The sequence below is a fragment of the Marmota marmota genome, unplaced genomic scaffold, assembly GCF_001458135.2.
Source record: "Marmota marmota marmota unplaced genomic scaffold, marMar, whole genome shotgun sequence".
Classification (NCBI taxonomy): Eukaryota; Metazoa; Chordata; class Mammalia; order Rodentia; family Sciuridae; genus Marmota; species Marmota marmota.
Window position 1 is genome coordinate 3776151 of NW_026000022.1, and position 17440 is coordinate 3793590.

The 17440-nt window shown below is 43.3% G+C and overlaps 1 protein-coding gene across 4 annotated transcripts in view; it reads right to left on the bottom strand.

Annotated features, from left to right (window-relative positions):
• Il1rl2 (interleukin 1 receptor like 2) overlaps positions 1 to 17440 on the bottom strand; it is a 40095-nt gene that overhangs the window by 1828 nt on the left and 20827 nt on the right. For all 4 annotated transcript variants that reach the window (XM_048810486.1, XM_048810484.1, XM_015504958.2 and 1 more), the window contains exons 7-10: positions 14341 to 14470; positions 13435 to 13571; positions 7252 to 7395; positions 1077 to 1238 (exon numbers count right to left, since the gene is read on the bottom strand). In XM_048810486.1, the coding sequence (XP_048666443.1) occupies positions 1077 to 1238; positions 7252 to 7395; positions 13435 to 13571; positions 14341 to 14470 (573 nt within the window). The remainder of the gene's footprint in view (positions 1 to 1076; positions 1239 to 7251; positions 7396 to 13434; positions 13572 to 14340; positions 14471 to 17440) is intronic.

Sequence of the window (17440 nt, forward strand, 5' to 3'; positions counted from 1 at the left end):
CTTAAAAAAAAAAAAAAAAGAGTAGACTGTCACCTCCTCAAGGACAGGCTCTTTGAGTGTTTGGCTTCCTTTGGGTTTCTAGTATCTGGACAAGTACACAGTGTATGGAAGAACTCAGTGATTAACTGCTCTATTAGTGAGCAAATGTATTTCCTAGTGAGTAAAAAACAGATAGCCAGGCGCAATGGCACACGCCTGTAATCCCAGCAGCTCGGGAGGTTGAGGCAGGAGGATCATGAGTTCAAAGCCAGCATCAGCAAAAGCAAGGCACTAAGCAACTCAGTGAGACCCTGTCTCTCAATTAAACACGAATATAGAGCAGGGGATGTGGCTCAGTAGTTGAGTGCTGGGGAGTTCAATCCCTGGTACCAAAAAAAAAAAAAAAAAAGGGATTTTAGATCATAGACATTTTGCTGCACAGTCCTCAAAGGAGAACAAAGGAGATGAGAGGAAACTTTCGTATCAAATGTTGACGCTGTCCTAAGCTCCCTACTGGAGCCCACTCAGGTTAGTTCTCGTAGTGGTGTTAAAGAAGCATCCCTATCCCCATTTTACAGATGAGACAAGCGAGGTTCAGATACTGAATGAATTGCCCCAAACCTCATGCCAAAATTAAATGGGAGAAGTATATTAAAAACTTCCACTTCTTTTGGATAGAGAAGGAGCCTGTGGAGTTGAGCTTCATAAATCAGCTTTAACATTACCTGACTTGTATATTTAAACCAATTGGGGAATTCAGTAGATAGACTCAACTACAGGAGTTCAAATGATCATTTTCTTCTTTCAGTGTTTTAACCAAGACTCTGTTCCTGGCCACCTGTTGACATGAACAGGTAAGGTACATCCTCACTCCAAAGATGGGCTCGCAGTACTGCAACCAGAATCCCAGACAGGGGCATCTTGGTGAGCCTGATGAGAGAAGGCAGCTTGTTCCACCTGCCTGAGCTCCAGTCACGGCCTTCCCAGGACTCTCAGGGCAAGGTGAGCAGAGTGCGCCATTTGTATGTAACATGAAGGCAGACAGGGGTCTCCTTCCCTTTTTTCATTTACTATTTGGTACCGCACTTGAAACGCACCTTGTCCGGGGAATTCATCCCTGCCGAATATGAACAACTTGTATCTGCACTGTCTCTCCAGCACCTCGGGCAGGAGCTTCAACACCAGAGTATCCACATCGTGCCTCTGGCTTTCTTTTTGAGGCTTGGGGTACAAGACATATGCATCATACAGCTTCCCGTCTGAAAAGGAAATGGGAGAAACTCACACAGTGATTCCTACTGAATCCCCTTCTGTGGACAAGGCGAACACCTGAGCTGCTGCCATGAAGCCCTCTGTCCTTGGATTCAATGACTTCTGTGTGTCCAGCCACCAAGTTGGCACTCACAGGCCACCGTAGCCCTACTAGGTGAAAATGGAACACCAACCCATCCCCACTACATAAGAATGAAGCTGAAGCAGGACAATGACTTCATTCTGCAATTTCTCAATCCAGCCCAAGCCCTCTGATTTTATGGACACCGCTGCCTTTAAATGGGGCCCCAAAACAAGAGGAGACTGAGATTCTACCAACATCATCCTCAGTGCATGCTTCACCAGGGAAAGCAGGCCCAATCCCTCTTGATTTAGACCCACCAGTAAATTCTGTCAGTTCAGTTTTGCAGGCTGGCATTGCAGTCAGAGAATGAGCCCTTTGAGTGGACTGTGACTGTGCCTTGCAGGGCTGCGAAGTCCATGCAACAGCCACATCACCATCATGAGGATGAGCAAGAATTCACCGAGAGCAGAACAGTGTCTCCACTCAGTGCAAAGAGGAACTAGACACAGGACATAACTGGGCAGACCATTCACATACACAGAAGTAAAACAACACGAGGCACTACAAGATGACGACAGCTAAGTGAACAGAAGAAACAGAAAGAAAAGAAAGTCCCCATCCTTTGAAGCTCTTAATAAAAATTGCAAAGGACATGCAACAGAGAGGATTTTAAAGAAATGAGGGTCTGAGAGTGCAGGGTAAACAGGCAGAAAGGGGAGCAGCTTAAGACGAGTGTGGGAGGGGGAACATTGATGGCCTGTTCAGGAATCCTGGGAATGACACTGGGGTAGAGGGTGTGAATGGAAGAAGAGCCGGTTACACCCAGCTGTGGGCATCTCATTGGAATATGTGATTTCAAGCTTCAGGTTTTGGAAATTCAAAGCCAACCTAATGGGTACCAGGAGGACAGCCATTCTTCTCTTTTCTCTTTTTATGGGAGTTTGATGAACAGACTTGGAGAAAGGTGTGGTTCAGAAATTAACAAGTGGAATCAAAATCTCTAGTTTCTGTGTAACAGTAATTAAAATGTCTATTTTGACAGTAGTTAAAATGCATACTATTCTAGGTGACATGTTGCCTTCTCTTGTTCCATCAATTCCCACACCAACACTGCCGATCTCCAGGTCTCTGGTCACCATTCTTGGCCATCCTGTGGAGAATGACAAGGCATGTGTACACACACATCTGTGCATGCTCCTGCAAACACATGCTCAGGCACATGCCGTCATACACATACATGCACATGATGCAATTGTACCATGCTTGCATATGCATGCACTTCTCCCCACCCTCTGCCATGAAGGACACTGGGTGATATTGGGGACTCTGGATCCCTGCTCTATGTTCAGCACCAGGGGCAGGACCCTGCTCAGAAGAGTGCCCAATCAGTATCGATGAGAACGTCTGAATGGAGTTCCATTTTGCAAAGACTTAGACAGGTTACATCTATGTTGTTGGACAGGGAGGTTCTAGATCATGGGTGGATTCAGCCTTTTAATGGATAGTATCATGGGACATTCATTAAGGGAACAATTAATTTGTGTCTAGAGATGACCAAAATCCAACACAACTGAATTTTCTGTGAAATCTTAAAGGTCTCCAGACTAGACCAGCATTCCAAATAGCGGATATGTTTCTGTATAAACTTAAATGTTCCATTATCAACTTCCTGGAACTATAAATTTTTTATTAAGAGAGAAAAGATGAAGGAAAAAAAGATAAAGATTTTGTAAAATGTTCATGTTTTTCAAAATTTTAGGAAGGAATTAAATTTTCCCATTCGAAAATTTGGTAATATTGATCCTTTTGTCTCTGAAAGAGGGTTGTTTGTGTTGGTGGTCTGCTCAACCCAGAGAATAGCTCCCCTGGTCTCTTAGCTATAGCTAACCCTCAGCTTCGTCACCACTCTGTCCCAGGGCCTGCCACTGGATTCTCCCTCTTATCATTCTGCTTCTCCTCCCCGCCCCCACTGACTCTAATTTTAAAACAAACAAGCAAACAAAAAAATGAACCACTTTTGCGAAGTGTCCTCTCTTTGATATTCTGTATCTAAACAAGCCATCTGAGGATACACATTCACCTTGCTCTACAAACCCAGAAGATATTTGGGTGGTAAGAACTCACCTTTCAAAAAGTTTTTAAAATTCAAAATATAAAAATGTTCAACTTTTTTGTTCAATTTTTTCTTTCTAAGTTTTTTTTTCTTTTTGCAGTGCCAGGAAGTGAACCCAGCATTTCTCACCTGCTAGGCACATGATCGACCACAGAGCTTCATCCCTAGCCCTCTGACTAATGCTTTTGAATAAAAATACTCTTTGCTGCCTTGTTTTAAAAAATGCAATGTGTTTTCATCACTTTCGATGGACCAATCCATAATTTACTGACCAGTATACTAAAAAATCATGCAGGGAACGGCATAAAGCTTATTCCCAATCAATCTTGTGCAACTGTGACTGATTGTATTCTCCAAAGGCAGCCCCAGCCACATTTCTGGTCCTACATGTTCTTTCAGAATGTTGCCACACCCCTACAAAGAGGGGAATCTATTTCCACTTCTTTGAAATTAGGGAGGCCTCCATGGCTGCCTCAAAAAGTAGGATGTAGTGGAATTGGCAGTAGAAATCCAGGAGGCCTAGATTATACCAGAAAAACACAACTTTTCCCGGGTTCTCTTGCTCCTGAAATGCTCACCCTGGGAAAACAGCCACCATTCCTTGAAGAAGCTCAAATGTGACACACAGAGAGAAGACTTGAAGAAACTCTTGCAAAGAGGGGCTGAAGCCATCAGCCAACAGCCAGAGTCAATTGCCAGTGGTCCAGCTGGAACTGAGCTGGGCTGTCCCCACTGTGTCTGTCCATGTCCCTGGTCCACAGAACCCATAAGCAGAATGAAGGGCTGTTTTACACCATGACATTTTGAGGTAATTCATTTTCCAGCCAAAATAGTTACTGGAACAGCAAGTAACGAGGGGCTGACCGTACCCTATTTCATCAAGAACATTTCAGACACACAGACCTACTGGTGAGCATTCTGAGGACAATAAGCCCTGTGGACACTCACACGACCCATCTCTCTATACTGGGGAGGTGACAGTTTATCCACATCCTGGCCAAGCGCCTTTCATTTTCTGAGGAGATTCAACCTGATCTTCAATATTAAAGTATGTGCATGTGCTCTTATTGATTGTTTGCCAAACACACACAAAAAATCTGACTTTTATAAACTAGTATTTATGAAAGATTGCCTAAAAACTATTCAATTCTTGACTTTCTCTCAATTTGATATTGTTAAATTTTAGACGTGAGGGCTGGGGATGTGGCTCAAGCGGTAGTGCGCTCGCCTGGCATGCGTGCGGCCCGGGTTCGATCCTCAGCACCACATACAAACAAAGATGTTGTGTCCGCTGAGAACTAAAATAAATAAATATTAAAATTCTCTCTCTCTCTCCCTCTCTCACTCTCTCTTTTTAAAAAAAAAAAAAAAAATTTAGACATGATTAACCCAGAGCAGAAGAAAAAAAAAAATCGGACAGGTTCAATGTACCTTCGTCTAAATGCCTTTAGTGGTTTGGGGTATTCAGCTCCAGCATGCATAGAAGTCAGTAAAAGGAAAGATACCTAAAATATGGTCATACATTTACCACAGAAATGTCACAGACAGGGTTTTTTATATCACACCCTTTAAACAGAGGACATTCCCCCCAAAAAAAATCTCCCTTGGGAATGAGTCCCAGAAAACACCATGTTCTCTCATGAGCAATTGAAAGGTTTTTGTGAACAGCAATATTAATAAATCTTGTAATTGCCTTTGCTTTAGCTTTGAAAACAAATTCAGCTTTAACTACCAAGACTTGTCATTAGCTCTACCTCCAGCTTATTTAACCTTTCTACCCTTTGTTCACTGTATCTGTTTTGGTTTTTTTCTAGTTCCTCTGCTCTCCATGCACATTCTCCACACACCTACCTGGAGTATGAGGAGGCATGTGCGATCCCTCCAGGAGCCTAGTAAACTAATCCCTCCATTCCTGTGCACACACGCCCACCTGCCAGAAGAGCTTGACAGAGGATATACAGAATTCTCTGACTTCAGCCGGGCCTGAGAATGACTCATACGAAAACCAAGAGTTAGACTCACCTAACTATTCACCATGTCACACAGCTTGATGAACCTAGTTGGGGTAGATGACTTATCTTACTTATCGGGCATGTAAGAGGACATCATTTCTCTCTCCCTCCCTTGTCTCTGCCATCCATTACTCTGTTTGTTCCCAGATCACTTAGAAAATATCCTCAAGGGAAACAAAGCCACAAACGAGATCGGGGTGAATGTCAGAGTCTATCACCAGCGCATTGTGAAAGCCAACACTTGTATTACAAGGGAGTGAGGTGTAGACAATTTAATCACAAAGCACACACATTCTTTCCGGAATTAAAAATTAAAAATAAAAGGGACCATTGGCTGCCTGTCAGCCCACTCACTGGTTGTGGGGAAACTGGGCGACAGCCAGGTTTGGCAGTGGGTGGGGCTCTCTGAGTCTCCTCTGCTCTGCGTGTCTGCTTGGCATGAGTCACTTTTCCTTTTTTTTTTTCTTTTCCTGTTAACCTCAACTCACTGACAGTCAGCTTCACCAGGCACTCTGCTCGATACCAATAATTCACAGCCAATCGTGCTCCTGCGAGTTCCAGTGAGTCAGAGAGGGACAAATGCCAAGGAGTCGGAAAAGCTAGACCTTCCAGAAAGACCACGTCAGTGAGGTGATCCTGTTAGTCAAGACAGAAAGCAGCCGAACCACTCATATCTGCGTCAGAAGAAATAAATGGTGGTGGACCCGATCCTCTTCTCAAAAAGGACGACAGTCACAAGCGCTTAGAGCAAACTCTGTGCTGACCCTAGCCAAAGCCAGATATACACACTCCCAATCCATCTGCAGCCCTAGGAGCGCTGCATGCTGCGCTTGGCACACAAGGCCAGAGTTGGACATGGCACTTCATCACCCACCAGGCACCTGCTGCTCTCTTCGTTGCTCGGGGTCTGCCGATGCTTCTCGTTGTTCTATTTTCTTTTCTTTTTTTGGTACTTGGAACGGAACCCAGGGTCTCATACATACTAAGTACGTGCTCTATCACTGAACTGCACACCCAGCCCCTGTGGTGCCAATCTTTAATCCTGACTTTTAACTTAGAAGTAGTCCAGGTTAGGACACCTATATTTTATCCAGTATTACAATAACTTGTGCCATAATTTTCATATGCAAAGCAGGCACTTAGAGTAACCGTGCTCTTCTATACATAAGCTACTTATAAAAACATGCTCTGATCAGCACTACAAGTCTCTGGACTGGAAAAGTTTAAATATGTACATCCCTCATCCTGTGTGGACTTCTCTTGGCTTTGTACCAATTTTTCCAAGCAATGAAAGAACATTAGAGCAGATTTATTACCTTTTTAAAGGTCATGTCCATTCTGAGACCAGAGAGAGAGAGAGAGTGTGCAGAGTCACAACCACACCACCCCTTGAGGATCACACTGGGGAATCTTCTTGTCAAATAGCTCTGGCAGGAGAGTAAACGGGGAACTCAAATTCACACTCAGGTCCATCTCTCTTCAACATTGAGAGTTGGAGACTGAAACCCCTTTGGATAACACATCCTGGACCTAAGGGAGGACAGCTCCTACTCCCCATAATATAAACAGTACTCGAGTTGCCATGGTGCTGAGGACACATCACAGAAGGACAGCACTTTGCTCTTGGAGACAAAAAATACTGGTGATCGTGGACAAATCTCTCTGAAGCACTGTAAGTTCCAGGGAGTTCTAAATTTGCCAATAGCATGAAAGTCAAGTTTGTGAAATACGACAAAGTCTATTTGAAATGGTTATGCTGACGACAAGATACCAATTTTAAGGCATTTCTCAGAGAATATGCACACACTTACCTTCTATGGCCTTGGTAGAACTGAAGGCACTCCGATACCAAAGTACAATGTCGATCTTAAAATAATTGTAGATGCATAGAACAGATGTGACCACAATGGCCAAAGCAATCAGCCCTCCTACCAAGTAAGCGCGGAAATCTGGAGCTGCAAATGACAGCAAAATAACATCATCATAATCCAGAGAGTTGATTAAACCCTTTATTCAGAGACATTACAGTATAAATTCCAAAGGTAAGTGTATTCGATATCAATGAGGACACTACTTAAATATTTCTTTAAAGTTAAATAACAGGTATGGAGGTAGAATAATCTGATCTGGGCCATGGATTTTAGGAAGCAAATGGGCTTTGGGGCACTAGGAAGAGAAAAACTGCAGAAGTCTTCCTTCTCATTCCCACTGCAGGACAACTGCTTTCCAACTCTGCGTGTCCTGGTTCTACGCGGTCAACACCAGACGCTCCAGCGGTTTGTTTGAAACATTCCCCAGTTTTTACTGCACAATCTTGATCCACCGCACGTCCTGATTACAATCCTATATCACATTGCTCCCCCGTCACTACACACTGAGGAGCATGACTCCCGGGTCTCCCCGGAAGCCATCTTTGCTGACTTCACATGGCTGCCTGAGAGTGCCTCTGGGTGCCATGAGTCCAGGCTGGGGCCCTGGGTGAGAGACAGTTTCTGAGAGGCTGTGCCAGTTCTGCTCGGCTTCCTGTGCAAGGATGGGGATGGACAAGCACTGGGCAGAGCTGACCAAGGAAAGGAGCAGTTCCTCTGGGGCCCACGTCCAGGGAGCAAGGCCCCCCGCCACACACACACACACAAAGAGGAAGAGCAGCGTCCCACCTCACTACAGCCAAACCTAGGCCCCCAAAGAAGGAGCCTCAGGAAAGAGGGAATTTGGAAAGAGGAAGTGGGAGAGAGGAAGAGAAATCCTCCCATTCCTACAACCCACCCCATAAACCACTTCCTCAAGCCCCTTCCTGATCCTCCTGAAGATGAAGGATCCCTCCCAGAGGGATTTCATTTAAAAAAAAAAATATTTATTAAAGAGCTTATCACAATCTTCCCTAGGCCACACCATGTTGTAAACATCATGAGGCCCCAGACTTTCTGCTTCCTGTTGCAGATCTTGAAATACGTGGCACCATAAAGCATAGTAACAAAAAGCACATTTGGGGGCTGGGGTCATGGCTCCATGGTAGAGCGCTCGCCTGGTGTGTATGAGGCACTGAGTTCGATTCTCAGCACCACATATAAATAAATTAAATAAAGTCCTTTGACAAGTAAAAATATATATATATATATATATATATAGAAAAATAATTTAGTTTAAAATAAAAAAGCACATTTGGTGCTCCCGCCCCCCCCAAAAAATATATATTGATTAAGTCCCAATGCAGCCAGGTAGAAATGCTCCACACACAGGGGCCAAATCCCATCCTGACCCCATGTTATAACCTTTGACTTGTAAGCAGGAGATGGGTCCTCCCATTCCCCGCTCTCTTGCTCTTTGTCAGCCCTTCTTTCTCCTTCTTGAATCAACACCACCCTTCTTCCTTTGGGAGAATTCGTGTGTAGGGAGACCTAATGTACAACTCAGGGGTCTTGGTGTGGTAAGCAGCCATTGATAGGGTGACGATGCCCCCAATATTTATCAGATTCAAAGAGCCCCTGTGGCAGGTAGCAGGAGTGATACCCCGGGATTCTTGAGTCGGTCATTCATTGTATTCAGGTGTGTTGATGCTCTATGCTCTGCAAGTGTGCTGACAGATGACACTGGAATGACTAAGTTCAAAGGGAGTATGGAGTTTGAAATAGGAGCAAATGGAAAACTCACTGCTGGTATGTCCGAAACCCTGTTAAAAATGGTATTTGTCACTTGAGTCCATGTGGCCACCATCAGCCTTTAAATTTGCCAATAGCATGAACGTCAAGTTTGTGAAAAATGACAAAGTCTATATGGTCGGTGAGGACAAGTGATCAAAAAATTTATGGAAGGGACACATCATCTAAACAACTTTTTAGTGACTCTGTTTCACACAAACTGGTAGGATTCAAATTTGGAGGTGTTCTCAGCAAAAAGAAGGAAGTCCAATGGAGAAGTTATAACCTTGACTTTGCCCCCAAGAAAACCAAGAAGCCTGGATTTAAGAGGGTGAGGTTCCTAAGAACTCAGGACAAACAAAACAATATGCAGCTGAATGAAGTGGTGCACGCCTATAATCCCAGCATCTCAGGAGACGGAGGCAGGAGGATTATGAGTTCAAAGCCCAGTCTCAGCAAAAGCAAGGCACTAAGCAACTCAGTGAGACCCTGTCTCTAAAGAAAATACAAAATAGTGCTGGGGATGTGGCTCAGTGGTCAAGTGCCCCTGAGTTCAATTCTTGGTGCCCCCACCAAAAAAAAAAAAAGCAAGCACATGACCAAAATTGCATTGCATATGAGATGTGAAATGAGTGTCAGGAGGAAGGAAGATGAATGCAGTAAACAAGAACTTCTCAACCTGCCTAAAAGGAAGAGACAAAATGTTAGATATGGAAATGAAAAACCCCAAGATAGTGCAGCCTGGGAAAAGGGAGTGAAAAAGAAAGCCATACACTGATAGCTTTCATCTCTTTCAAGATAAATCCTTTTCAGAAGCTGGCCACAGGTGGGCCATTCAAACTTAGAATGATTCGTAGAGACTTGCAAGATAATCCTCTCCAGGTGCTGACCACCAACCCCCAACCCCAAATCCCAAATTCCTGAGTACCCAAGCTGTCATGCTCACTAAATCACCTCTCAGTGTAACCTGCATAACCCCAAAATTCTCCTTTGGCCAGTGGCTCATTTTCCACCAGGAAAGTAGGTCCCCTGAAAGTGTAATCCCATTCCTGAATAAAAGGCTGAAATGATCCGTGAAGTTCACCTCTGGGCCCTGCTAAAACAAAGGATCCTACCCGCTGCCCCATGATTGACAGATGTTAACTGGGGAAAAAGGGGAAAAATATAGCACTATTTCTTTTAATCCTGGATTTGGCCTCAGAAGCCTCCTGAGTAGTGCTTCTGGGTAGTCCATACTGACAGGTTAGGATTGTCATGGAAATCTGTTTTTGGCCAGATTCAGGTGAGGTTACTAAACAAGGAAATCAAACTTCTAGGTTGAAGCAGATTTAAGTGGTAACTTCAGGTCTCATGGTATCTCCAAGGCTTCTCTTCTTCCCCTCTTTTCTCTGGGGTTGACCATGAGTTCCTGTCTCTGGCCTAAGCCAGTCTGCAGGTTCTGCCCTGCTCACCGCTTGAAAAGCAATTCCACCCTCACTGGCTTCAAAGTCATCTCCTTTCTCAAAATATGAGGCCCAGAGAGGACCTGCTTTTGTCTCTGATCTATTTCATAGGGCAGACAAAGGAGACAACCAATAAGTTAGTGGGAAGAGGTAGATGGGGGGGGGGATGAGAATGCCAAGCCACGGAGGGTCATTTTTATCCCAGAGGGAAGGAGGTGGGACTAATGTCCAGGCAGGGGAGTGGCAGAGTTCCAATCATCCTTGGAGAAGGTAATTCTACAACAGTCACCAGGAGATAAGTAGACCAGAGAAAGTTCTCAAAGCAAGGAAGTCATTAATAAAATTAATATGATCATCCAAACCCATAATAGTCAACCGGAACCAGGATAGTAGTAATGCAAACAAACATTTTTTTTTAAGAATTCACTAAAATGTCCTGGCTCTGTGGTCACTCTGCAAAATTATCTCTTGATTCTCTCCTACACTGTGATAGGCAACAGGAATATGAATTGGTCCAATCGTATGGGAAAACAGTGTGACATTATATAGAAAGGCCAATAACACACTCTCATTAGGCAACTCTACTCCTAGAACTGTAGCAGAGAGGACTATTCTGCATGCATACCAGGACACACATCCAGGAAGCTTCACAGTGGAATTATTGGCTAATAGTCCAAACTGGAAACAACTCAAATGTCCATGTGCATATATAGTAAAGTGGATGCATGATGATCTAGCTGTTCAAAGGAACAGGATGCAGCAAAAAAAAAAAAATGAATGAACTACAGCCACATAGATCACTGAGGTACCAACACAACCCAGTCACCTATGAGGAAATGAAAGTCATAGGAAGAATTCATACTATAGAATCCTTTTCCTATAAAGCTCAAAAAACAGGCAAAACTAAACTGTACTTTTTAGGGCTAGCAACACAGATGGGAAAGAAGAGCAATGACTTTCCTAAAAATTGGAGAAGTGATCATCTACGCAGGAAAAGGATGATTTGATCAGGAAGGAAATGCGGAGACTCTTTGGGTCTGGTAACGTGTGTCTGGTTGTTTTTCTTAATCTAGATGGCAGCTTGGCATGAATTTGCTATGTGATTATTTGCTATGTAATATGTAAATTATATATGTCCTTTCTCATATGTATGTTATGTATCATGATTAAAAAACTAAAAACCGAAATTCCAAATCAGTCTCAACAACAACCCTCCGTGGAAGGTACCGTTATGATCAATGACAACACTGTGGTCACACGACTCATAAATGGTAAAGCCATGACCTGTGACCCTGGAAACCTGGACCTTGCTGTCCTGGGTTGGAAACACTCCCCATCTAGGTTAGCAGTGGAAGTGGACAGGAAGTCTCCATAGAACTCGGCAACTAACTGGGCATTGGCATGAGGGAAGAAGAGGAAAGGAATGAGATGAAGCTGAATTACCTGGATGATACGGAGGACACCATTAGCAAAGGTAATAAACACAGGAACCAGGAGGTTTGAGAGGGTAGGTGTGTTTTCACACTTTAGCCAATGTATCTGTGGTCTAGCACACGGGTGGAAAGGCAGGCTGCCGCGTGGGAAGAGAGGACACAGGGGAAGACATTGGTTCCTGCACAGGGCTGACACCAAAGCCGTAGAGAAAGTGAGATGGTCAGGGGTGAGGGTGCAGAGAGAAAGTCAGCACTTAGGACAGGACCTCAGGAAGGACACCACAGAGAGAGATGGGTGCACAAGACTCACCCAAGGAAAGTAGTTGAAACTGGCTCCTTATGAAAGGCACAGGAGAAGAAGAAGAGAAGGCAGTGGAGACAGATAAGCTCAAGGATCCTCCCTCCTGGTGTAACCACAGAAGTTCCTCACAGATCCAGGGAGAGATGTGCAGCTGCTGTGTGCCCACGCAGAGCAGACACTGCTGGGGACAGAGGGATTCTGGCCTCCTGGTCACAGCACAAGGAGAGAATGCACACCCAGAGCTGCAGGACGCTGGGCACACACCCCTATTTCCCCACTATTCTAAGGAAGGCTGTGGACACACAAAATGTCAGGAGCTTGGCAGAAGCAGATGGCACATCTGCTAGCTTCATACGGCAACCGTGTTTTCTGTTAACTTCTAGAAAAACACTTCTGGCGGGGTTTTAGCTAGATGCATAAGTATGTAGGTTTAACTGATTACTAAGGAACACTGGCCATTCAAGCTCTCTGTTGTATATGAGTTTGCCACACACACACACACACACACACACACACACACACACACACAGATTATGCTAAAAGAATCAAGAAAATAATGCCTTGGTAAACTACCCAGCATTTTACAAGGTATCTCATACACTTCTCTTGTAGGTTATCAACTTAGTTGATCTCAAGGCTCTGATATCACCCTCTATTATTACTCTCTACTCTCTGGCTTTAAGACCTCCAATGCATCCTTTAAAAGCTCTATACAGTTGTTGAGTGAAATTTTTGTACACCCTTGGAGTGGGGAGCTCGCCTGCTCAAATATCAGAATCATGTATAAGTTTGCAAAGTTATGTGGTGAAAATATGCATAAGCATTTTATTTGCATATGAAATTATTTGTAACAATCTAAAAGCTGAAAATCACAACTAAATGATCATACAAGTTGAACAATTAGGTTTTGTAAAGGAAAACTCAGTTTCCTGGAATTTTAATGCATACATTATCAATATATATGAATGTGGCATTTTCAAAGATGCTACTTTATCACAGCCTTACTCCATGAAGAGTAGGAGACGATATCAACTCTTCCCCAGGTGACACACCTGGGTTTTCTACTCAGTTCCACCGTCCTGTGTCACCATTGCACACGTGACTTCCCCTTCTCTTTCAGATGCATTTCCTGCCCAGCACTTTGAACATGTTGAGCAGTGGGTGACACACTGGACCTTACCTGGGAGCGTTAGCATAAAGTAGGCTGTGGACACTCCAGCATGACACATGAATGGAAGTCCGTAATCTTCCATTTTCACTTCTAAGAAGGTTATGTTTACCGTGTAGAAAATGTGTTCCGGAAAAGAAACATTGGTTCTATATATAAAAAAAAAAAAAAAACAGTTGAGCATAACGCTTGGGTCAAATTAACCCAACATAATTCATAATGGTTTTTTTTTTCTGGAGACAAAATTATGTATTTTCTCCCCTCCCCTGGAGAACACTTTCACCCTAAGAATTTTTTTTTTTACCCTAAGAATACTTCACTGAGTGACTCCATGAGGTGTATAGATTATGTGGTTCCAAATTTGCATTTTCTTCTGGATAGTGGCAAGGAAGTATGGTTCTGTCAGCGAGAGCCTAAAAGCCTTGCTTCTCTAACTCAGCTCCACCTAAAGGCCCTGCACAAGTTCTATTGCCCTGAGGTCACGGGGCCCATTTTACACCACTCCAATCAGACTTCCATACATTGAGTTTATACTCAATTCACTGGGAACTAACTATGTCCTCTCTCCCCAAGACCTCCTGCCTTGGCTCTTGTTTTACTATTTAATCCTCAAAGGCCAGTGGTTCAGGATGTAACTGAATAGGAGTAGGCTGGTTTCAAGCAGCAGTTGAGAGAAATGGACATTCTTTTACTGAGGCATGCTTCAGGTTTCGCCACATGCCCCCCATTAGGCTGGGCTCACCTCTCTGAGCCAGCTGCTTGGCCACACAGCACACTGCAATCTTCAAAAGACAAAGCCAAGAGGAGCGGTGGCTGAGCAGGTGGCGGGAGTGTCTATAAGCAGCAGCAGTGGCAGCAGATAGTAGGTGGAGACAGTCTTGCCAGGTTTTAGAGAAGCCAGAGGAACAAAACACCTACTCGATTCCCTCTCTGATGCGTTTGGATTCATTGTAGTAGGTGTCCACCAAAGTACTGTTGACCCTCCAGCATCGCAGGTTGGTGTTCTCCTTCGAGTCTGTTATGTTGCAGTCCACAATGAGAGTGGAGCCTAGAGCAACCAAATTCACAAATATTCAGTGAAAAGTTTACCAAGTTTCAGTGACTCAAATTGGTTAATTCCCAAATGCATCTTCTTTTGAGATTTGAGTATCTTGAGTGCCAGAATTTCCCCAGCCCCGGTCAGTCGGCTCTCTCTCCCGGACAGAGATCAGGAGGGATGAGCCGGCTTCTAGGGTGTCTGTTGTAAAGAGAGTTGCACATGCTGCCGAATGCCAACACTTCAGATGATGTCCTCTACAATATCAGAGACACAAATACCACTTGTACTCGAGCTGCAGCCGAGACCTCTACAGCTTACAAAGTATTGTATACGGATTTTCTCCCTCAGTCTTCATATCTTGTAAACAATCCAACAAGGCAGAAGAAAGGGGAAGAGTTATCCCCATGTTAGAGATGAGAAAATTGAAGTTTCAGACAGATTGACTGACTTGCCCAAGGTCATACGTGAAGTACAGGGAGAGATGAGACAAACACAGTTTTCTAGTTCCAAATCCAGTCATATTCCTACATCAACAAATGTGGCCCCACACCCATTGTCATCTCTCCCTTACCTGCTTCCACATACACGCACACATCTTGTTTAATAAATCCATGTTTTCATTTTACTTTGTCCAGAAGTCTCATAAATCGTACATGGAGTTTGAAGGATAGTTCTTTATTCTAGGTGGCACTTTAAAAACGTCATGGGTGGAGCTGGCAAATATCATGCTAAGCGAAAGAAGCCAATCCCCCAAACCAAAGGCCAAATGTTTTCTCTGATATGCAGATGCTAAATCACCGTAAGGAGGGGGGACCAGTAGGGAAGAATAGAGGTACTTTGGATTAGGCAGAGGAGAGTGAAGGGAAGGGAGGAGGCAGGCTGGTAGGAAGGATCATAGAATGAATCAAACATTATTACCTTATGTGCATATATGACTATGTGGTGTGATTCACGTATAACCATAAGAATGAGAAGTTATACTCCATTTATGTATGATGTGTCAAAGTGCATTCTAATGTCATGTATAACTAATTAGAACAAATTGTTTAAAAAGTAAAAAAAAAAAAAAGAAAACACAAGATAAGGCTGGAGTTATTTTCGGCTTTCAGAAATAGGACACATGGACGTCCTAGGAACAGGACATTCAATCCGGGAGAAGATACATTAAAAAGACTAAAACATTAAAAAATGTATTGTGTACTATATATAACACACAGTTAAAACCATGGAATCCAGTTAATGAATTATGGCAAAGCAAATATCCACCCCACCCTCACTCCATCAGGAAGGTAGTATACTCCCAGAAGTCTCCCAGGCCCCTTCCCTACTTCATATTTCATCATTTGCATGTTCATCCCTGAGCACCAGTTTCTACTGCTCAGCATTTTGCTGGTGAGACTCATCCATGCTGCTGGAGAGGATGGAATACACTAATCCTCATTTATTCCTTCTACCACGGCTGCATACCGTTCATATTATTTCTGGTGTTTGTCTAGTATGCCTAGGGCTCCTAGGAACTCTTTCCTTTTCCCCAGTATTGGGAACTGAAACCAGGGGTGATCAAGCCCTGAGCTGCATCCCCAGCACTTTATATTTTTATTTTGAGACAGTTTCCTAAGAACTTGCAATTCTCCCTCCTCCACCTAGTGAGTTGTTGGGATTATAGGCATGTCCCACGGTGCCCACCTAGGAACGCCCTTCTGCATGTCCCCTGGGGCACAAGCAGACATTCCACATACAATACTGGTAGATCATAGATCATACATCTCTTCAACTTCATACAATGGTACAGCTTAGCTTTCCACAGCAGGGCAGGGGCCTTCTTATACTTCACACGCTCAACAGTAGCTAGGGTGCCCAGTCTATTTTAGTTTTGCCATCTTGTCATGTGCATGATGGTACTGCACTATAAAAATTAACATTTTAGCTGGGCACGGTGGTGCAGACCTGTAATTCTAGCAGCTTGGGAGGTTGAGGTAGGATTATCTCAAGTTCAAAGCCAGCCTCAGCAATTTAGTGAGGCTCTAACCAACTCAGTGAGATCCTGTCTCTAAATAAAATATTAGAAAGGGCTGGGCATGTGGCTCAGTGGCTAAGTGAGTGCCCCTGGATTCAATCCCTAGTTTTAAAAAAATTAAATTAATATTTTTGCTTTATTATTCCTACTAAAACTTCAATTAGCAGTCTTATTTCTGTACATAGAAGGGATTTTTTTATTTCTTTCTTTCTTATTTTTAAGATTTTTTAATTTGTTTTTGGTTTTCCACAATTTCGCTATGGTGTATCCAGGTGTAGTAGTTTTAATTTTATGGTCTTGCTTGGGATTTTTCGTTTATAGAATCTTTTGGATTCGTGTGTCCTATCAGTTTGGAACATTCCCAGCACTAACTGGGACAACATAACATTGCCTCTGCCTCCGTAGTCTCTCTCTCTTTTTTTTTTTTTGAGTGGGGGAGGGGGTATACCAGGGATTGAACTCCTTGGCACACACTGAGCCACATCCCCAGCCCTATTTTGTATTTTCTTTAGACACAGGGTCTCATTGAGTTGCTTGGCACCTCACTTCTGCTGAGGCTGGCTTTGAACTCACAATACATCTGTATTTTCTATTCCTTTGTCTCTCTATGCTTAATCCTAAATTTTTTTCCACCTATATTTTAGCTTAGTAATCCTCATTTTTAAACAAGTCTAAAATGCTTTTAAAACCTTTATTGAGTTTTATTTTTTTTTTTGGGGGGGGGGGACTGTACTGATAAGCTCTGAATATTTTATTTGTTCTTTTTTCAAATCTGATATGCTGTAACTTTACATTTCAAGTTTTCTTTAGAAAACTTCAATCCTGTCTTTTCTTTCCTAAAAGAGACCACAGACAATTTTTTTCTAAGATACATATCTGATATTTATCTGAACCCCTGTGGCTGTTTCTATTATATATACCTTATCCAGAATTTACTGGGCCCAAAGTGTACACATTTCTAA